Below are 24391 nucleotides of genomic sequence, written 5' to 3'. Positions count from 1 at the left end.
TTAATTTTTTCTATGGTAATATTAGTTCCAAATTTTACGTTTTCTATTTTTATTTACGTCATAGTCTAGGTGGTTAGGTCATAATTTAGCCGGTGGATATTTAAGTGTCTTGTTACTAGACCATTAATTAAATACTTTTACATCTGTTTCTTGTTAAATCTCTAGAGATATAAATTAGCAAAGAATATGCTTGCATCATATTAACTTTACTGTTTCAACCTATAAACGTTTAGCAGCAGTCTTAATATATAAACAGTAAGTATTAATATATACAAGAACGCATTATAAAAGAATACGTACAATTTCAAGACTGAATATTAAGTAGTTTTTGCACAAAACATAGCACAAGGTACTTTTAAGGATGCTTAATATAGAATTCTGTCGTCCCGGCTGAGTAAATAAATTGTATTCGTACATACTTCGTTGTAGCAAGAAGTATCACGAAAGTAAAAAGAGTACTTAAAAATTATTGTAACTATAAATGTTTTTATTATTTCCTAAGGTTACATTAGGTAGAAATTAAACACATATTAAAGAATAAAGTTGAAAAATTGTTTTTTAACAAACAATTTCTTCTTACATTGTTATTAATATAAAACGTATGAAGAAATTGATAGTTTATATTCACTACTACAAGAAGATAACGACGAATTGGATAAATTCTTGTTTTAGAAAGCCTGTGATGGCTATTAATACATTATTATCACGGTGATGTAGTGTATTTTAAGATATTTTTATCTGTACATTATTTAGTATCTAATAGTCAATATTTGGTGTTTACTACTTTATTAAACATATTAGTACATCAATAATATAGTTGTTATTTTTACTCTAATGAAATTATTATTAAAATAAATTTAATTGTTTAAACCATGGTCTCATACAGTATTATTTATCTACAATACATATTATTTAATATTTACATACTTGATTTACCATTAAAATTATTTTAAGTCAAATATTTTTTCAAATCTATTATTAGTCATTAGTGTAATTACCTAAATATCAATGTACAATTCTACTCATAACTGTTACTAACTTATAATTTCTACTATGAGTCATTTTATGAAATAATTTTTTAATTTTATCATAGATAATAATCACCTTGACTAAATTATTAGGTAACAAGTCGTTTTTTTGGTCAATTAGTCCCTCATGTCATTTAATTGGTAGACTAATTGACCGTCAAGTATTGTGTCGTGTGCTATAATTTTTTATGTAATACTCAAATTAAAATTTTTTAATTTTTTTTAGACAATTTTTAAAATGTAAGTGTTAAGTTAATTCCTCTGCAATTGACGAGATTTAATTATGGGTATGTTTTTGATTTTTAATATTATTTATTTCTTGGCATTATTAAATCTTTTACTGGCAATCATTTTACAATTTTCCTTATAGTGCAGTAGTTGCCTTCAAATCCTTATAAAGAGGAAGTATATCAGAATTAGAAGGTTGTAATACTTCTTGTAATTATTATTACATCTTCCTTATCCCATGTCATCTTTGCAATTTGTTGAACTATATTTCATTTTTATTATAGTATTACACCATATTATTTTTGCTCCTCATTCTAAAAATATTCTCAGCTTTTAACATAATCTTATTTGCACATTCATAAATGTAACCAGGCCTCGTACGTATATATTTCTTAATTTATAAAGATGTATTTGTCATAATCAGTAGTTCATTATACTCAATGTTGTACAACATATACTTGCCAATTATTGATGATGATTTTGTGTATTTATTTATGAGTATTAAGAAATAGTATGTATAGTATATACTTATATAGATAAATTGAAATAACTTCTTATCTTATACATTAAAATCTTTCTACAAAAAGAAAAAAAATTACCATAAAAATTCTAAATATCAGTATAAGCTATAGCTAGATATATCAAAATATATTGCTTAATTTATACGACGAAAGTAAATAACACAGATACAAATGAGGATGTAAAGAAATAGTGGTAATTGAGCACAATGTCTTGATATTTTATGATGATTTAATGAAGTCATTTAGGGCATTTATATAACGTTGTTTTGCCATATATGTTATTAACCCCCTTAATCTCCCCTTCTTATAACTTAGGGGTATGAAAAAAATAGATGTTGGCCAATTCTCAGACCTACCCGATATGCACACAAAATTTCATAAAAATCAATCCAGCCATTTCGGAAAAGTATGGTAGCTAGCATTGTGACACGAGAATTTTATATATAAAACTAGCGACCCGCCCCGGCTTCGCACAGATGCAATGCTGGTACTAAATATACTACAGAATGTCCTTATTTATAGTGTGAGGCTAGCTTATAGCATAGTTATTATCATAATAACAACAACATTCAAATATGCATCGATAGATTACATGTTGTTAAGGAATGCGTTGAAGAATTAAAGGTTCACTGCTCGTTCCCCGTAGGTGATAACGTGATAATATGTAGCCTACATGTTGACCCGACTTCTTCATAATATTCGTGCCAAATTTGAAGTAAATCCATGAAGTACTTTTTGAGTGTGTCTCGGACATACATACAGACAATCAGACAAAAATTCTAAAAACTATATTTTTGGCTTCGGTATCGATTTTAAATCACACCCCAAGTATTCTTTTAAAAAAATATTCAATGTACAGTTTTGACTTTCCTACCATTTTATTATATGTATAGATTTATAAATTCCTAAGTAACAAATAATATCGCTTCACTTCAGCCTGTAATATCCCACTACTGGGCCTCTTTCCCCATGTAGGAGAAGGATCAAAGCTTACAATTACAGAGATTAACAAATAATATACAATATATATATATATATATATATATATATATATATATATATATATATATATATATATATATATATATATATATATATATATATGTTTTTTTACACTATGCCTAAAGTTAAAATGAAAATAATCAATCACTGGTAAAGTGTGCTACTATATTCTTATTTGTAACAGTTGGTCACAAATAAAATGCAATTTCTCTATAACTATAATTAGAAAGGACAATATTAGCTGTATGATAAATGCTTATTTTATACAATATTAGCTTGTTCTAGATTGGTTTTAATCACTGTCACTGATAGTGGTGAATAGTTAATGTGAATGTTCTAATTCTAAAAGTTAATTAAAAACTTGTATTATTACCAATTATTATTTTTTTTAGAAAACATGTCACACAAGCAAACTCCATATAGTCCAAACTTCCCTCAAAGTCAAGGTTATGGTCCACCTGCAGAAATGAATAAAAGCAATGAAGATTATCCGATGCAACCACAGGGAGGCTATCCAGGACCTCCTTCTGGACCGGCGCTCCCACCTGGTGCTCAGCCCTTACCTGGAATGCACTCTGGATTTCAACCCGGCTTTCAACCTGGGTTCCAGCCTGGCTTTCAACCTGGATATGCTCCTGGATACCCGCACCCTCAGGGCGGCTATCCAGCACCAGTGGTACAACAGCCTGCTCCCCAAGGTCCAGGTAAATACAATAAGATTGATGTGAATAGTTAAATTCGAAGTAATGTCAATGCTACTACTCCGACTTTCATAGAAATAAACAAATTTTTAAATTAAAAACATACATACATATACACACACACACACACACACACATATATATATATATATATATATATATATATAGGTTCTAGGTTCGAAATTTATAAAAAAAAAAACACATACGACAATTATTAAAGTGACAATCAGTTTTTTTATTCTAATAAACAAACATAAAAGCTTCTCTTCTTCTTCTTTTATAATTGGACTCCCATAGGAATTGCCAAAGTCAGAGTGTTTTCCATCAATTACTTTGAAGACTCTGCTCGTAAGATTAGCGTTGTGATACTACAAGGTTATGTACGGTTTGCTTCACACCACTTATTCCTCTAAAAAAAGACAAACACAACCAATGTTAGTATGTTAGAAAAAAAACATCACATTTTAATATTGTTATGTAAAATAAATGTACTTAAAATATCTACTAAGGGAGTATTTACATGCGACAGAATAGATTTAAAATCGATAGGACGGGGAATAGATGGAGCTAGATAGTCGAATAAAGAACGGTTTTTTGGGCAAGAGAAGAAAATGTGATCCAATGTGCCTTCATCCAAACCACACTCACAAATAGAGTGGTCCCGGACTCTAATTTTTGCTAAAAATACAGGAGAACAACAATGTCCAAGTCGCAACATAAAAGCTAGCACATGGAACAAAATAATCACCAGTGAACTTCAAATAACAAAAATTAACTTACAGAGTATTCGCCTTACAACTACCCACTTAAACACTGACACTTAAAGTACTTGAGTGATGTTACCTCGTCGAGCGACAACCGACAAATGAGCGCGCGGCAGTTTTATATTTTTTATTTTTGATTTAATGTGTTTTCTTACTCTGCCTCTCCTGACTCTGGTTCGTCCTCGACCACATTACTTAAAGATCGTTCTAAGGAATACTCGCTTGGTCACTTTCCTGACCCTCGTCTTCAAGCATAGTAGGCATAGACGGTCCATCTAGAGCGCCCTGGTCACTGTCATGCTCACTTTCTGGTGTCAAAGTATCATTGTTGTCATCTGAAAGATATTGTTTGTATCAGTTTGGAGTCCAAACGTCAAAATAACATTAATAAAGCAATGAAAGCGAGACAGACACAACAATAACAGTGAATACCGAAAGTAAAGATGTAAAATCGTCGGCGTCCCGACTATTTCACATCCTCACCGTGTATTACCATTGGTGGGCGATTAACGCAATTGACGACTAACGTCAGTGGCGACTAACGCCGGTGGTGTTCGGTGAGGGTGCAGCCAGGCTACAGAGCAGCAGATCCACGAGATGCCTTATGCATCTCGGTAAGTGACGTCGAGCGTCACTTCTCACAACTGCTTCTGAAAACAGTCACCAAAACAAGGACACAGCAAAGCAATTAAAGAGTTTGAGAACCTTACCATCGAAAAATAGGGCACAAGTCTCGGGGCACCATTCGCCTCTCCATGGGATCATGTATTGGGCGTCGGCTTGAGTCGATTTTCCCTTGCTACCGCTGAGTAACTTCGATTCATAACGCCCGTTTGGTAAAGCCTTAGTAACTCGATACGGCTCTCGCATTCCAGGATCCAGCTTGCCTGTCGATCGCGAGTATTTTAAAGACGAAGACTAGATCGTCAACAGCGTATGTCAGTGGCTTATGTCTCGACGGGTTTACTAAAGAATCTTGATTTTCTTGATTCTTTCGAAGAAGTTCAGCGGCACAGTTCCTGTTGACTTCTCTCAGAGCTCCTCGGTTGTTCATGGGGCTACTGACGGCAACATCTCGTACCAGAAGGCGTATAACTGGAGTCGTGGCTTCGGTACCTATCATTAAGCTTATTGGGGAAGCTCGGGTGGTCTTCTGCTTTGTAATATTCAGGACCAACTGGAGCTTCCAGAGAGATTCAGACCAGGAGACATTTCGATGGCCTGCTTCGACGCGTAACATATTTAGGACCGTCCGCACGTACCTTTCCACTTGTCCGTTTGAGTTGTGCATTCTTGGGGTAATGTAATTCAAATCGTCCCCAAGTTCAGATACCCATTGGACGAAACTTCTGGCTTCGAACATACGACCTCGATCGGTGACTAGCATCCTTGGGAGGCCAAACAGTGAGATAGCCTGTGTTACCTTTTGGAGTTCACTGGAATCTTGACGATACATCGGGTATTATATACAGAACTTGGTAAAGGAGTCTACTAATATCAGCACGAATTTGTAACCCTCAGAAACTGGTAATGGCCCAAGCGTGTCTATATGTACGGTGTCGAATGGAGTACTGGGCTTTGGCCAGGACGATATGTTTTGAAGTGGAGCTCTTGGTACCCGCTTCTTTCATATACAGACCAAGCAATGTAAAACAATCAACAAAAACAAACAATCAACATGAGGTAACAAAAGATAGTTATAAGTTAACGGGAAGGGGGCCGAACTTCTTAGTATTCGATGGTTTCACCTGCAGGTGCCGTTCGTTTGCACAAATTAATTATTAAAAGAGTCTAGGTTAAGCTAATAGCAGGATACAATGTGCTAGGTGGCGTGATCGGTCCCTCTTGTTGTTTATAAATTCCTTGCTAATTGCGTATGACAGCGCTAGTGCGGACATACATATATATATGTATGTGTGGGTGTGTAAAATTTACTAATTATTAGATATAATTAAGAAAAAAATAAGGTGATACGAAGTTCGTCAGGTCAGCTAGTAATATTATATTGTTTTCGATTGGAGGAGGAGGATCGGGGAGGAGGGCTAAAAAGGTATAGTACCCGGTCACGAGTTTCTCTCGCTACGCCACTGGTCCTACCTTAGTATAATTTTATAATTATGTTTGCTGGTAAACGAAAAAAAAAAACCGACTTCAATTACATCGACAAGTAATACATTATTTATTTATTTATTCAAGGCTCAGTAACGCAAGGTACACAACAAACTATCTAGCGTACGTACATTTTGTTAAAATGTTCGTGTACCCGCAATTACAGATGGGCACGGCATTTACAATAATGACGCTCGAATAAATAATCAATCACATAGTAATACATATTTTTACAATTAGTCACATTTAAATATGATTGTACAATAATGTTAGCAAATTTTCAAAACGTCGCATTTGTTAATTATATTAGTAAAATAAAATTATTCTAGATTAAAAGGAATTTACTGTTTGGCTAACTTAATAATTTAACAATTTCTTAGGTCTTTAAGACAATGATAAAAAAAATTGTTATAATAAATATAACAAATAGGGACACAGAAAACATCTAAAGTGTAACATAGTCAATAAATGAACAATTTTAGTTGATTTGAGCAGTAACAAAAAACAATAAAAAACAAGAACAAATATCAGGAAACTCAGAATCAACTATAATACATTACAAGATCAAGAGAACCCCTCCATATTTCAATAGATATACACAATTACACAATACTCAATAAAATTATAATAAAAACCAGTGATGAAACGGTAACAGTTTGGCCGGATACCGGATATTCGGCCAACCATGTTGCCGAATAGTCGAATACATGTTGCCGAATAGTCGAATACATGTTGCCGAATAGCCGAATACATGTTGCCGAATAGCCGAATATCCGGCGGAACTTGGCTGTTTGGTGTATCGCAAGCACACACAAACTTGCCTTTCTTTCCGTGGGGGTTGTAAAAGGCGACCGAGGTATAAACCTGGCTCAAAATCATCAGGGTCCTGGAAAAGGAAAACTTTATTTGAAACCTGGAAATGGGTCTCTGTCAAGCATTCGTGGCATAGCTCTAAAATGCGAAAGATTCCTGCAGCCGAACTGGCTCCACACGTATCGACTCGTCGTTCCTGTGGGCCTATCCAGTGAGGTAGAGAGCGTGACGCAGAGCTTAGGCAACTCTGCATTTTCCTGAAGAGTGTTCTAGGCGACACAGTGTCTGTCTGACACCGTCTTAATCGTCTGCAATAGACGGACTAAGGCCAATGATGATGATACTGAATTACTATCCGGTATCCGGCCGGATAGTGAAAACAAGGCCTGATAGGCTGGGTACCGGATAGTTACGGGATAAATTCACAATCGTAACATTTTCAAAATGTCATAACATGTTCACAATAATTGACCAAAAATAAAAATAATAGAAGATTAAAAGAAAAAAACTTATTTATAGCCGATTTTCGATGATTTCGTAAATTAAAAAACAAAATTTAGAATTTAAGAAAAAGGAAACCATCACCCACACCTATTATTTATCAAGTTGTTTAAAAATAAAGTAAACCTGCAATCATTTGTAGTGTCAGCTTTTATGATAAGATTAAATTACAATGTCATTCTTTACTATTAATTAATATATTATAATGTCATTCTTTAGAATTAAATACTTAATAACGTCACATTATTTTTAAATTTAAATAGATAATAAAAAATAAAATACAGTTGATTTAATCAAGGTTAAGATCTAGTATTAACTGTTCCGATTTATAATGGAAATACCATTATCAAAGATTACTGCAAATGTTGTAATCAGATCTCGATGAAATTTAAATGTGACCACATGATAAACATCGGCTTTCGATTAAATTAAAAATCATCAAAATCGGTACACCCAGTAAAAAGTTATGCGGTTTTTCGAGTTTCTCTCGATTTCTCTGGGATCCCATCATCAGATCCTGTTTTCCTTATCACGGTACCACGCTTAGGATATCACCTTTCCAACAAAAAAATAAAATAAAAGAATTATCAAAATCGGTTTATAAACGACTAAGCTACTCACGAACACAGACACATAAATAAATAAATAAATCGAACCTGGTTAAATAAGATTTGATGTACAGGATTTTTTTGATGTTTACCTCTATAATTGGAACTCTGGAGCTCAATTCCCTTTATAAGTGAGACAATTTATCAGGTTGGGACATGTTTCGACACGATTATTTATAAACATTTTAATTTCTTTCGCACGTGTTTTGTTTGTCAGTACTATCTCAAATTTTGACCTACAAACAAGAGATCAGTTTATGATTATGGAAAGTCGCGTCATCAACTGTGCTCAGAGTGTAAGATATCAAAGTCAAACCTAACCACCACCAGGTTTACCAGGCTTAACCAGGTTTCACTGTATATACGGTCGTATTGAGTAACCTCCTCCTTTCTTGAAGGCGGTTAAAAATTATTAACAACATTAATTCTTTATCATTCTTTAATTTTTTTCGTGGACACTATGACTATTTCGGAGTGACGTCAATAATAACATGTTTTTGTTTTGGTATCGCAGGGGAACCCATTTACGGGTATTACGGTATATCCAGGATGCCCGGTAGGCATTCCTAGACCGTATGTCGGCTTCAGCACTTAGGGGTGCAATACCGACCAAAACCCTTGCGGGCCTTCAGCCGCTTTAATTTGAGGGTCCCGGATCTGCAGGCAACAGGATCCCTCCAGCGACAGGCAGGCCTCGGCGAAAAGGCCAGACTTCTCCTCCATGGGGACTGTCCGGCTCACCTCTGAACAATTTCGACGACGCCGTGTCTACACTACTGGCCGGGTTCCCATCCCGGCCCGACACGGCCACAGGGGCGTTACTGGAGACGCATTAAGTAGCGCCTCCTACTCACCCCGTTCGTCGTCTGCGGACGGAGGTCTCGTCGGTGGCCTCCACTCTCATCCGCTCATCATTCTCCTTCTGGGACATTATTGTCTCGCAGAAGGAGACCATCGTCTTCCAGGACTGGTCATCGTCGAGCATCGCGATGACGACGCTCGGCAATGACAAGTCCCCTCCGATGACTGTCGTCAGATCGCGACGCAGCGCCGGCCATCTCGGATACACCTCGAGGGTATGCTGAGCCGAGTCCACCGCCACGCCACAATCGTGACATCCAGTCGTCGGCTCCCTTTGGGCCGTCCGACTCAAGTATTCACCAAAGCAGCCGTGCCCGGTGAGAACTTGCGTCAGACGAAAGGTGAGGGGCTGGCGCTTACGGCGCATCCACCGCTCAAGGACCGGGCGCAAGGCAGCCGTTACGCGTGTGCCATACGGCTGCTCCGCCAAGTCCTCCCCCCCACCTCCGCATTAGCGCTTCTTGCCTCATCCGGCGTACCCGTAGGATCGCGTCCAACATTGGGTTCTCACCGAGAACCCTCCTACCCGAGACATGTGAGTAGGTCTCGGCAAGAACCTCTGCCACGAGCTTCCACGGGGGGTCGCCGGCTAGAGCAGTAGCTGCAGCCCACGATACCGTACGGTACCCCCGGATCACTCTCACCGCGATGATCCTCTGCGATATAATAACAGGATAAAATAATCTTAATTGCACTCAAAAATACATATAGAAACATAAAATAATAGTAATGTTTATGGCAAAGGTGGACTAATTATCTCTGAAAGAGATTTCTTCCAGTCAACCCACGGTCCTGAGTAAGTGTTTTATATAGTGAGGCAAACAATGCAAGAAGTTTTAACTAACACAGAAAGCCCTCTGTAGTGGAATTTCTCTAAAGTAAGTATGCTCTCGATTTATTTATTAATTTGATATTAAACACAAAAAGAAACTCGGTTTCTTTTTCTGATTTTATCGAAAAGAGAAAGCTTATTGGAAATCAATAACGAGGAATATAAAAACTACATAATGAAATTATGCATCGCATGCATTGTTTCATCGTAGATTTTGATCTCATATACGATTACCGGAAAGTATATAAACATTTAATAAAATCTTAACACTTGTATATAATAAAAATGTATGTACGCGCATAACTTTCGAACGACTGCAACAAATTGGAGTTTTTTTTAATCGACTTCAAAAAAGGAGGAGGTTCTCAATTCAACTGTATTTTTTTTAAAGTATGTGACTTCAGAACTTTTAACTGGGTTGACCGATTTCGACATTTTTTTTTTTTAATCGAAAGGTGATGCGTGTCATTCGGTCCCATTTAAATTTATTTGAGATCTAACAACTACTTTTCGAGTTATATCTAATAATGCGTTTTTACCTCACTATTTTTCCGTCGACCTACGTTGTATTATACCGCATAAATTTTTACTGGGTGTATCGATTTTGATGATTTTTAATTTAATCGAAAGCTGATGTTTATCATGTGGTCACATTTAAATTTCATCGAGATCTGATAACAACTTTTTAACCGACTTCCAAAAAAGGAGGAGGTTCTCAATTCGACTGTATTTTTTTTTTTTTTTTTATGTATGTTACATCAGAACTTTTGACCGGGTAGACCGATTTCGACAAATTTTGTTTTAATCGAAAGGTGGTGTGTGCCAATTGGTCCCATTTAAATTTATTTGAGATCTAACAACTACTTTTCGAGTTATATCTAATAATGCGTTTTTACTTGACGCTTTTTTCGTCGACCTACGTTGTATTATACCGCATAACTTTCTACTGGATGTACCAATTTTGATGATTCTTTTTTTTTTTTGAAAGGGGATATCCCTACTTTGGTACTATGATAAGGAAACCAGGATCTGATGATGGGATCCTAGAGAAATCGAGGGAAACTCTCGAATATCCGTAATAACTTTTTACTGGGTGTACCGATTTTGATAATTTTTAATTTAATCGAAAGCTGATGTTTATCATGTGGCCACATATAAATATTTTTTCGTCGATCTACGTTGTATTACTTGTCGATGTAATTGAAGTCGGTTTTTTTTCGTTTGCGAGCAAACACAATTATTGAGTAATCTTTGATATCGCGTATTTACTTGGCTATTTTTTCGTCTCCTATATATATATATATATATATATATATATATATATATATAAGTTAGATGGAGCTAAAGAAGTTTTACTTCAGTCGTGTGGTCTAAAGCACACTCGTTTTTTTTTTTTTATATTTCTTCCATCTTATTTGTTTGGGCTGATTTACGAAATATACCTATTTCGACAATTTTTTCACGAGCAAATACTTAATAGTATAAGAAGTAACGTAGAATTCATGTATTTCAAGAAAAATAACTAGGGTACTGTAATAAAGTATCAATGATCAGTTTTACTTAAAATGATCGGGACAAATTTACGGTGGTTTATTTAACTTGCATTACATATATGTATGTAAGTATGCATGTATGTTTGTTAAGGTGGAATCTTGCTTATTAATTGAGGAGAAACTGGTTTATAATTTATCCACAAATAGTACTTATTCAAGCAACACTACGCTAAATAAGTACATAATTACTTTACTGGTACCGTTAACTAAATTCTTTGTAAACTTGATTGTTCTCTGTTTCGAACATAAAACATATTTTGAAGTAATAAAGTATTTATAGCTTAGTCTCATTCAATAATAGATCATTCAATACAAAAGAAATGCTTTATGCGCATTTGTAATCATGTTATTTTTGCTTAAATCTAGCGTTATATGTATAATTTTCTTTTAAATCGGTGTCATAAACGCAAATTATTCTATTTTATTCAAAATAAAATAATTTGCCAATGTAAAAAAAAAACTACGTTTTTACGCTAAATTTTCTTGACACTAAAAATATTCAAAACAATAAATTTCCTCATTCAATAATCAAATTTAAAAGTAAATTAAGATTCGTTTCTTTTCAACGTCATCATTATTTAAGTAGGTAGACGGTAGTCGGATAAATGATTAATGTGCTTAACTTATTGTTAAGTATATATCATTACTACTTTAAAGCGATAAAGTTGTTTACTTTAAAAACATTTTAATACGAGTCACATTGATAGTAATACAATTATAGTGCTACTGTCTTGTTATTTAATAGTGCTGCTGAAGTCTCTGCTTGCAATTAATATTAAAATTACACATATAAAAATTATTTAAAATAATGAAAAAAATCGACTTTAATGTTGATACGTTCGATGAAGATAATTATACAAATAAATTAAATTCTGAAAATTCGAATAAAATTTGTAAATATTTTTCAAAAAAGTGTGCCAGGATTTTTGACGTGAAAGACAAAAGTGTGTACATTGAAACATTAACAGTAGCTAGTGCTAAAAGAACAATCAAAAGATTTTACACAAAGCTGTTTAAGAACCGTTCAAGTGGATATGAACAGTTAATGACTGATGAAGAAAGGAGGTTAAATAACAAACTAGATTATATAAGTGTGGTGGAGGGAATATAATTTTTTTTTTTTGTGTTAGTAATGTTTTAGTTTAATAGCTATCTAGGCTAAATAGTTTACTAACCAGTATTGTGGTTTTACTATTAGTTATTCGACTCGTAATTCATGAATTGTTTTTTGTCCGATAAGGTGATATCCAGATCATGATCCGTACAATTGTATCCTTAAATTGTAACTCAATATAATGATATATACTATTGTAATTTAATACCACATACGTAAACCATAAACATACTAATATCATATTTATATGTTTTGTATTGTATCGTTATGTATGATAAGATAGTTAATTATTTTGTTACGAGGTTGCATCTACAAATAATAACACAATAATACTAACAATTGAATTTAACAAGTTGAACTCCAGTTCAGCCGGCCTAGCATGCATACAACGAGATATCTCTTGACGAGAGAGAAAGATAATGTCTACATCGAGTATTTTCTCGATTACCCTAACATGCGCACTACGAGAGACAAAATTCTCTTCCGAAGACTTCGCCTTGTCGAGTAGAGAAACATTATCAACCATAATCACAACTGAATATCATTCTTATTTCTTATGTCGTAAAGTTGAATTTACAAGGTTATTGACCAATTTCAAACGAGTGACACATGTTTTATTTAAAAATGTTCTCGGCCTTTTGGCTAAGATAAAAAGTGTATATCTAATTTAAAAAACTCTAATATGGAAAATAAAACGGCGTAAGTAAATGAATTTAATTATATATGTAAAACAATATGCTCGTGTTGTGCTTTATATCTTCGTCGCACATTAGATAATTGTAATTCTATCACGCATTGTTTGTTTGTTTTTTTTTTTTTTTTTTTTTAATTTTTAAAATTTTTTGAATTTTTGAATTTTTTTTTGATTATTGATTTTACTTTTATTCTATTTAATTTTATTTTTAGTTATTGATTTTTTTAATATAATTTTGTTTTGTTTTTTATTCTGAATGTTGTCTTGTCTTGTTGTACTAACCCAATATGGACTTATACTTTGGTCTAAAATAAAGTATTATTATTATTATTATTATTTAGAATAAGAAGCAACAGGGCGCAAATACGTTTTTTGTGTCATTATATTTCACACTTCACTCGACTTTTCGCATTTCCCGCTCTTCGTATACCGAAATTATATAATTATAATAGGGAAACGCCATGGTATACAAAAAATAGGCACCCGGTTTTATTTATTTTTTATTTATCGTCTTTCTCGTCGATAATATTGAAGACGAGAAGTTTCTCTTCCTAAAACGACAAAATTCGACAAAATTACGATGTCATGTTAGCTTCCGTAGAGATAAATATCACAGATCACTAAAATTTAATGATTATCTCTTCTTGACGTAACGAGAAGAGTATCGCGTGCACGCATGTTAGCTACTGTAGACATAGAGAGATAATACGAGAAAAGGGGTCGACAAAATTTTGTCGTGGCGTGCATGCTAGGCCTGCTGAAGTCCTTATTTACAAAAATTTTATGATAATTTTTTATTGCACTACCATACCCATTCTTAAAGATATTACTTGTTTTTCCTTACACTATATGACATATTTTTTTTAACCGACTTCAAAAAAAGGAGAAGGTTACTCAATTCGACGGTATAAATATAGATATACATTATGTATGTTCGGGGATAACTCCGTCGTCCCAGAGAAATCGAGAGAAACTCGAAAATCCGCATACCTAACTTTTTACTGGGTGTACCGATTTTGATGATTTTTAATTTAATCGAAAGCCGATGTTTATCATGTGGTCACATTTTAATTTCATCGAGATCTGATTACAACTTTTGGAGTAATCTTTGATAATGCGTATTTACTGGACTATTTTTCGTCTACCTACGTTGTATTACTTGTCGATATAATTGAAGTCGGTTTTTCTTCGTTTGCCTGCAAACACAATTATCTAAGTCATATTTTTTAAGCTGACTTGGTCTCGCGTTCATGTCGTGACAATTGTGTGTCGACTACATACATGGTGTCTCCCATGGCCCATATACAGAAAGACTAAAAAATCAAGCCGGCGTTTAACGTGTTATGAAACACATCTAATTATTATCACGTAATAGGATAACATTTAGAATTTAATTTAGAAATTTTTTTATAATGTCAATGAGCTTATTTAAAAATAAGTATTTTATAGACTATTTAAATTAAATATACATACGTTACTAATTTAATTTACTTAAAATTTAAGTAAACACCTATTATGTACTACTAACAATTAGATCTTTAAAAACTGAATATGTTTTAATAATCGACTACCGCATAATTAATATCCTTGTATAACTCATTCTGAAACTTACCAGTATTTTATGTTAATTGTGTTAATGATATTATCTTTCAGGAGGCTGGATGACCATTCCGCAAGGACTTTCGAACTGTCCGCCAGGCTTGGAATACCTATCTATGATTGATCAACTACTCGTTCACCAGAAGGTAGAACTGCTCGAAGCTTTCGTTGGTTTCGAGACGAACAACAAGTATACTATTAAGAATTCTCTTGGCCAGAAGGTCTACTACGCTGTGGAAGATAACGATTGCTGCACCAGGAACTGTTGCGGACCAATGCGTCCCTTCGACATGAAGATCATGGATAATTTTCGTAATGAGGTATTTTGAAACCATTTAACAAGGCTGAGTAAATTTTAGGAAATAGTATGTTTCTGTTTCCAAACCATACGTAGCGACCTGCGTCTGTATTTTTTTTTTTTTTTAAGTAAAGTAAGCAACATACCTGGGATCTAAATTGCCCGTACTATGTATTACGCTTCTCGTACAGGCAATTAATTTGATAAATTACTTTAAATCAACAAGCTAGTGCCGCCTAGTGCCAGAAGGTGATCCGACACTGATGATGTTTACCTTTTTTTATACGAACAGGTCGACAAATAAACGTACGGACTACTTGGTGGTAAGCAGTTAACGTGGACTATAGCCGATCCTACCCCGGACCCTCCCCAGAAGCTTTAGCTACCTTACTCATAGGAACACAATACTACGTGAGAGCAGTGGTATTTAGCTGTGAAGGTGAGGTAGTCTTAGTCGAGTGCTCACTATTTTGAGCAGAATATATCCTGTTGTGCCCTACCTCAATAAACGATGTTACCCTCTTACGATGTTACCCTCTTACGATGTTTACCAGTAATGACTTAAGTATTATCTTTTGTTTTACTTTTTTAATTTCTTTTTTTTTTTTTGTTCGGGTAGAGCGTAAAAAGCCAAAGATGTGGGTGCTTTAATTTGTGAAACAATGACAGCAAATTCCGTCCGACCAACAGATATTCTTATCGTTTTGATAAGAGTACAAAAGAGTAAATAAAAACTAACATGCATTAAAGTCTAAAAGTAGATTGTATCTTTAAATCAGGCTATTTTCGACGCATTTCTTTAAAAAGTTGTTGTATAAGTGAAATTGTAATAAAGTAGCTCAGACTAGTTTTTGAAATACGAAAAAAAAAAACCGTTAAAGTATCATATTGACTATACTAACGTAGACGTTTTAATAATACAATAAGAAATTATTTATTTTCGCCAAACATTTACAAATTCCTTCAGCATACAGATATCAGAAACATGTGCATTACAGTTAACATGTATAACATATTTACACATATATCAGATATGGGCAATACGATTACAATACATTTATTACATTAGCATTTATTATGGGAACATAACAATAGTTAACTAAATTAATAATAATTACCACGACGTATCGTCATCGTAAACATTTTTTTGTAAATTGCGGGTAACTGAATACACGGCCGCCGGGACCGACCGTTTATCCCGACTTTCTCTAACTGGAAGTTCTGACAATGTATTAGTTTTAATTTCTATAAATTGTTATTTATTTATTATTTCTTTCTTTTTTTCTGTAATGCTGCATGGGTCAATGCTTATTATAGGCTTTACGCACACAACACTAGGCATTGAGATGACTTGAATCACAGCAATGTAGTAAATTTATTAAGGTATGGCACAACATGAAATATCTAGTTCTAAATCTGGAACAGCCTAACTAGGGAAGTGCCTCAACATTACAGCAGATCACAGCCAAGTAACACTGCACTCAAGTAGTGTTGTGTTCCTGTGGTAAGTAAGGTTTCGTTTCCAGAGCTACTGAGTAGGGTTGACAACGTGCTTGCGATGCTTCTGGTGTTACAGACGTCTATGAGCTACGGTAACTACTTATCATCAGGTGGCCCATATGCATGTTTGCCACCCTACTTGTATTAATAAAAAATGTCTAACTGGGGATTTACTTTAACCGTAACACTCAAATAATACTGCTGTCAAGCAGTGTTGTGTTTCTGTGACGAGTAAGGTAGTCAGAGCTCTTAGGGTGTTTTGAAGCGCATCAGTGCTTCTAGTGTAGCAGCCATCCATTGGCTTCGAAGTCTGCTTAGCATCAAGGCCGTACGCTTGTTTGCAAACCCTTGTAATGTTTAAAAGTTGTATTTTCCATAGGTTATCAATTTGCACCGTCCTCTAGCATGTGACACTTGTTGGTGTCCATGCTGGCTGCAAAGTATGGAGGTATCTTCCCCTCCTGGCACCGTCATCGGCTCCATCGAACAACAGTGGTCGATATGTAAGCCCTGTTATGTGATCAAGAATGCAGCGGGCGATGTGGTTCTACGCATCAAGGGACCTGTTTGTACGTTTTCTATCTGCGGTGATGTGGAATTTCATGTAAGTTTCTACAAAAAATTTTAATTGTTTCATAAAAATACTTTCTATATATATACAAACTCCCGATATTTCGGCGACGCTGCACGGCTGCAGACGTGGTTACGGGTGAGACGTGGTTACGGGTGAGACTTGTATTAGTAATACCGTTGACTGAGCTTGAAAGCTTAGAAACTTATGTAAATTACAAAAAAAAAACGATAACAGTAGTCGGGATTATAAATTCTTATCATTAAAGAAATAAAACTTAATGCCAAAATGAATCTTTCATAAAAATGTATGTTAAACGATTTTGATATGCTATATTCCCTAAAAAGTATATAGAAAGCAGTTCACTCTTGTCTAAGCTTAATATACGGAAGTAGTAGAATTGTAAATTTTTCTGTTTCAAAACTTATATAAAAATTACAAAATTAAATTTTTGTATCACACTTTGGTAACTTTGCATTCAGAAGAATGACTTTTAATTATAAAATATGTAATACCTATATATTTTAAACGATACTAAAGTAATGGTTATATAATCTGAAAAAACTAGGAATATTACTAACTTTTTATGATTAGATGATATGACAGGCAGGAATGATCATGATGTGTATGTAAGCACGTAAGAAGTTATACTTCATTGGCTAGCTAACTTCACGTTGCTAACTTCTTCTTCGTTGACTAGCTAACTTCAGGGTGTCGGGTTTTTTGTGACGGTGAGCGCCGCGCATCGTAAAAATTTTGCTCATCATTTTTCCATAACGCGCCAAAAGAAGTATAACTTCAAAAAGTTTAATCATCGTGTTAAATTAATTTACGCACACATTTTTTTACTACTACTGTTACAATGCGTACTTTGCAGTTTCACCTACTTTAACTTTAGTCTAGCCTTTATTTAAATGTCTTATTTTTAATTATCTGTTACTTCCGGATACTTTCTAGAATATTTGTAATTGTGTAATAAATTTTAAAACCGGTTGAATACCTAATTTCAAATTTTATAATAAGACTGCTAAATATTTTTTCCTTGTAATATTAGAGTAGATAAAATTATCTCCTAAGAAAATTTCATTTCCTTGTACTTAATAAAATGGGTGAGTTTACTTAAAGAAAGACAGTATTTTATGCCGTAATCGTTCGTTATTACGTGCAAATAAATACGCGATAATAAAAATACATTCCTTTGAACTTGTCAACTCAATCGTGTTTATGTTTCACTTGAATTGTTGATTAAACTTATTAGCAGGTAAATGACTCCTTATTATAAACTCACACATTGCTAAAACTACGCTACGAAGGTCATGTAATGTGCAGGAGATAAGCTACTAAGTTACTATAAATGTAGCTATTTTTTGGAAATCTAACTAATTTATTAAAATAATAATCAACATAAATAGTCATTAAACGCGCCTACTTACAACGGGGAGACCTCTCAAAAAGAAAGAGTTAGCTTAATGCATTATAGTACTCCGCTACGTACATTATAACTTTTCTATATTTACTATTAAATGACCAGAAATAAATATTTGTATGTTATAATAAACTTATTTGTACAAAAAATAGTCGGAAAGTATTTAAAAACTATACTTAATTAAAAAGAGTTACAGCAAAATGAAAATTATGGCTGAGGATATTTTTGTATTATAATTATGTTCAATGATTGCGAAAAGATATAACCCTATAAAATTACTCTACAACTAATAGAAGTGGTGAAATAGTCCATCAGTAACAAATCAAAACAAACTATATTATAATGGTCTAACTAAATTAGATTATTAAGAGAGCAAAATACCTTTTTTCAGGTGTATTCGAAGGACGGTGAAACCAAGGTTGGTAAAATAACGAAAAATTGGTCTGGTCTAGCTCGGGAAATGTTCACAGACAGCGATTACTTCGGAATAACTTTCCCGATGGATTTGGATGTCAGGATAAAAGCAGTTCTACTTGGAGCGTGTTTCTTAATTGTAAGTATATTAAGCAAATTACCCTAAAGTTGCCATATTAAATTAATGTAAATTATTTCGTTCCGCTGGGTGGGATCTGGGTGGCATAAAACCATGCAACGCCACTGCTCGAACCTGTAATTCAAGATAACAAATTAATAATGTTGCAATTATCTCCTACATTGCAAAAGTCGAATAATTAATAAACGCCTTTTATGTTTCAAGTGTTCTGTAGACTAAAAATGAATAAAATATCAGTCTACACTCTTTAAGATTTAATTTATCAAACCTAATCACACTTAGATATTTTAATCATTATATATATAAACTAGCTGACCTGGCGAACTTCGTATTACCTTATTTTTTTCTGAAATATAATAATAACATAATATATCAAAATAAAATATAGCCTATCTTTTAAGTTGGATCAAACTGCACACGGTGTGCAAATTTGACTAAAATCGGTTAAGTAGTTTAGGAGTCCATTGAGGACAAACATTGTGACACGAGATTTATATATATTAAGATTATTCATGAACCTCTCATATATGTCTTAATGTATGTATCTTTTTTATATTATTAATTTTGAATACGTTTATTAGATTTATAATCAATATTAATTACTCTTGTACTACTGTGCCCCGAGGTCTTTAATTCTCACCACCATAGGTAGAGATCTCTTAAAGAGATAAGTTCGCCCTTGCCACCTTTTTTTACAAATATGATTTTTTATTGTACCTTTTTTTAAGTGCAATAAAGAATATATATAATTATATTATTATAATATACATAATATATAATTATTATAGTCTAACCTTTTACTAACATTTAATTCATTTTCACATTCACATGAATTAACTAAACTTACTTACTAACTAATACTTACTTACTAACTAATACTTACTTACTTACTTAATAACTTAACTAACTAATAATTATGTTTATTAAACAAATTAATTTTGTACAAAAAAAATATTCATTTTATTTCCTGCATTTCAGGATTTCATGTTCTTTGAAAAATCTGGAAACAATGAACGAGATGGGATTGGTATGCTATAAATATCCTTTAGAAGATACATAACACTCTACCACGAGTATAACTCACTGAACAGCTTATTTTGTAATACTGAATAATGGTTGTTCATGAATCTTTAAAACGAATTAATGTAACGAGGTTATATACTACATAGCATCATGTTTACCAACTATGTTATTGAAGCACTACGCAAGAATATATATACAAATATAATATGGTTGTTAAGACTAAGCACAATGTTTTTTATGAGCTATTTAGCTTTAAAATTGCTATTGCCTTAATGTTTATTCTTTGCATTTTTAGTAGTTGTAAGATTTTGTAACTTTATATACATGTAATAAAATACAATTAAAAATTAAAGGACAATAGTTATACAAATAAATGTAATCTATGGTACTAAAAACTTATGAATTAAATGTTTTTTTTTTTTTTCTTAGGACTTATGTTAAAAGTTTTAATCTAAATGCATGTGTCTTAATTTTGTTCACTTATGAATATATTTAAACCTAAAAATGTTTTACAATTTTGTTGAACGAAATGAAAAGGTAGTATTTTTTGATATATTTTTACATTTAGTGTTTGATTTCTCCATATTGTCATAATTAAAAAATTTGCTTTGTAAGTTGCATTAACTTTTAAGCGTAAAGCATGTTTTATTTTAAGCTTTTACAAAAAAATCTGTATTAATAACACTAAAAAATGTATGCTTAATTTTTTAAAGTTGATTGTCTTATTGTACTCGAAATGTAATTTTCAGTCTTTGGCTATGTGTCCAATGATTTATTTTATAGACATTTACGTAACAGATGCAAATTAATATTGCAGTGCCATTGATACTTACTAATAATGCAATTTGATGCGGCCAACTGTTATGATAATTAATTATAAATAGGGGTAATATGCTTATTATAAAGGATAATATTTTAAAACAAGATATTTTATAGATTTGACTATTTTGCATGACACATGAAAAATCAACAATTTATTACTATAATGTTCCTATTTCAATGAAATGTTCATGATTTAATTAAAAAATATTTACTTTTTTTATATTTAAGCAGTCATATATTATATTCTTGATTTATTTGCCAAATATTGCTTTGATAATTGCAAATAGCGTAACATAGTCAAAATCATGAATTTTATTAAATTTGGGTTTCTACTAGTCACTTTAATATGATTCTTTCAAATGTAATAATTTTTTTTAAAATGAGCAATATAAATAAAATTACCTAAAAACTGAAGACTATGAATATATTTTACATTTTTTATATTACTGGTTTATTATTCAATGTATAATGTTAATAATTATTATATTTTCTAATATTGTGGTAAAATAAAGCTTTTTCTTGTCATAGTATCCATTCTAGTAGTGGATATGAGATTTTTATACTATTATTAAAACTTTATTCTTTCACTTTCGTTTTGATACTTATGTTTTATTGTGTAAAAAATAAAAAAATATATACAAATTGTGTTATCATTACATTAATTTATGTGTTCTCCATAGTCCCTGGCTATCAGTGTTCATAGTAACTTTAGAGTTAATAAATTAATACAAACATACAATAATTCAAAGTATAAAATTTATTATTTCAATTATTTAGATACTGCAGATTTTTGAGTACAAACAGATACATCAGCTTGGTGAAGTGAAAGATTGGCAAAACTGTCCTCTTGGTGATTGAATACTGGCTTTTTCACAGAAGTAACTTCTCTATGATCATGTGTAATAACAATAGGTTTTGGCAGTGAAGAAGCTATCTTCTTAGCCCATGGACTTTGTGGTAGTTTTTCCTTATCTGGTATTGTTATCTAAAATAAAACAATATTATTTTTTATTAAAAATAATGTATGAAGTACACAACCTTAAAATAAATAACACAAATCAACAAATTAAAGACTTTTTATATAATGTTACAAAAAAGTTTTGTTTTGATCTGCAGCAGGTTAGCATTAACAAAACAAAATAATTCTGTTTAAGTAAAATGAAAAAAGGCTTCTATTAAAAATAAAGTTTTCTAATGCTGTGTTCTTTCAAGTCACATTTAGAAATAATACAACTTTGACATGGAAAAGTACATTATCTTATATTTACCATTTTTGTTTTCTTAGCACTTCTATAAGCAATTGAAGGAAGTAGGGTAGTATTTTCTTTCCCCTTGTCACCATTTGCCTTTTTTATAAACTTAGGAATAGATGAGGTACCAGGAAGAGGCTTTGTTGGGTGTACATCTCTCAATAACGGAACTTGCGGACATTTTTTTATATAAGATGCTACAGGGCTGGTTATGTGTTGAAAAGCATTTGTTTTGCCTGGTGTTTTCTTTGAAGATGGTGTTTGATTCTTTTTAGGTATGGGATTTTTAGGAGTCTTAAAAACATCTTTAGTTTGTTTAATTTCAGTCAATGGAGTTGATATACCTTTAATTTTATAATTTTGAATATGTTTCTTCAAATTTGAGGGTGTTTTTGGTGATGTTTCATGAGATGTTTCAATTTTGATGTGGGAATTACTATCAACATTGTTTGTATTTGAAGTTTGCACATTTTCATTTATCACTTCTGTGCCACTTTGTGTACAGATAATAACTCTTGTGTCAATATTTGTTGTATTTACAGTTCCCACAATTTCATTACTTTCTTCTGTCCAACTTTTTGAACAATTAATAGTATCCACATTTGCTGTATTTATGGTTTTCACGTTTTCATTTTTTACTTCTGAGCAATTTTTCAAACTATCAGTAACTTTGGAAACAATTTCATCTGTGCCTTTTTCATTTACATTTGGAACAGTTTTGTTATTTCTATTGTCATGTAAAGGTGCATTATTCAAAATAAATTCAACTACTTCTAAAGTATTGTCTAATTCCTCCTTTTTATTTTTATTTGGGGAAATACACAACTCAGTTACCATTTCTTCAATTTTTAAAAAGCTATCATCTGCGGATTTAATGTCCCATCCCATAGAAGCCCTTGAAGCAAAACTAGCATTAGAGTAATCGAGAGATGTGATTGTGTCTCTCACAGAATACATATCCGGCTCTGAATGAGTTTCAATTATACTAACGCTTTCGTCATCCGAAACTCTAACAGTTTCAGTACCGCACCTTAAATAAGTTAACAATATTATTAAACGGTTTTTAATTCGAATTATTAACAAAGTAATATACACCATGATAATCAATCTTAAGAAACAAATAAATACGAACATAATAGTTTGACGGTGATTATCAGGCAAAAGACGTTTTTTCACTTCTTTTAGTGATAATTTTCCAAAAAATATTTCATCATCACTGAGATTTTCGTGTGAGTTGCACTGGGCCATTTATATTAATAAACAAAACACACAGCACTAATTACAATATTTTGAATATAAACTTTTAATTAGTTATAAACGTGTTTATATTATACATTCATAGATATTAAATAGTTCGAGTTTATAACGACTTGATTTTCAGAATTCAAATTTAAATGACGTCTCTATCTCTATTGTCAAGCGTGAGCACAGACCATATATGTATAATTGACAAGTCTATAATTCTTGGAAGCTATTAATCTAATACCTACCCCACCCCAGCATGCAAAATAATGATATTTGTAATAAAAAAAATACTAATCGATGGATTTTCAATGCGTCAATTCAACTATGTTGTCCTTTTAAATTGCTTACCTTAAACCATAGAGCAACTGCTCTTTGCCTTAAACTATTTAATTAAAAATCAATAAAGTCGTTGAAAAAATTCATTTATCAATATTTTCAAACTCCTATATCGGTAAAGCTTTAGATTAGGTAAAACCGAATTTCGGGACCGTGGGGGGAAGGGGGGGAGAGGGTGGGGAACGCTACCCCTGGTACCACTGTCACACCTCAGAACCCCATGGTTATGGAGATATCCAAATTTCGCTCTAGCGGGTACATCGTTCCATAGTTTAATTGGCTAGAGCGCCGACACGGTCAGTCGGAGACGCGGGTTCGAATCCCGCTGGAGCGGTCAATTTTTGATATGATATTCAAAAATGTTTAGAATTCCTAATGTGTGGGTAACACAAAAATAAAATCGTACATATTAAAAATAGCATGGTGTCGCCTCCTGTCA

The 24391-nt window shown here is 32.8% G+C and overlaps 2 protein-coding genes across 2 annotated transcripts; one reads left to right on the top strand and one right to left on the bottom strand.

Annotated features, from left to right (window-relative positions):
• The first annotated feature begins 1154 nt into the window (after positions 1-1154).
• LOC123656334 (phospholipid scramblase 1) lies at positions 1155-21763 on the top strand. The gene is made up of 6 exons (XM_045592034.1): positions 1155-1315; positions 3172-3483; positions 14983-15248; positions 17106-17330; positions 19115-19276; positions 20255-21763. Exons 1-6 carry the CDS (start codon positions 1312-1314, stop codon positions 20312-20314), a joined length of 1029 nt encoding a protein of 342 aa, XP_045447990.1. The 5' UTR covers positions 1155-1311; the 3' UTR covers positions 20315-21763.
• A 94-nt stretch (positions 21764-21857) lies between these two features.
• LOC123656346 lies at positions 21858-23635 on the bottom strand. Its single transcript, XM_045592043.1, has 2 exons — positions 22390-23635; positions 21858-22106 (listed from the first exon to the last, which is right to left on the bottom strand). The coding sequence occupies exons 1-2, from the start codon at positions 23617-23619 to the stop codon at positions 21891-21893; spliced, it is 1446 nt and encodes a 481-aa protein (XP_045447999.1). The 5' UTR covers positions 23620-23635; the 3' UTR covers positions 21858-21890.
• Positions 23636-24391: the final 756 nt, after the last annotated feature.

This window comes from Melitaea cinxia, chromosome 1, assembly GCF_905220565.1.
Source record: "Melitaea cinxia chromosome 1, ilMelCinx1.1, whole genome shotgun sequence".
Lineage (NCBI taxonomy): Eukaryota > Metazoa > Arthropoda > Insecta > Lepidoptera > Nymphalidae > Melitaea > Melitaea cinxia.
Note: the sequence above shows the minus strand (reverse complement) of the source record. Positions and strands in the feature narration are given on the sequence as shown.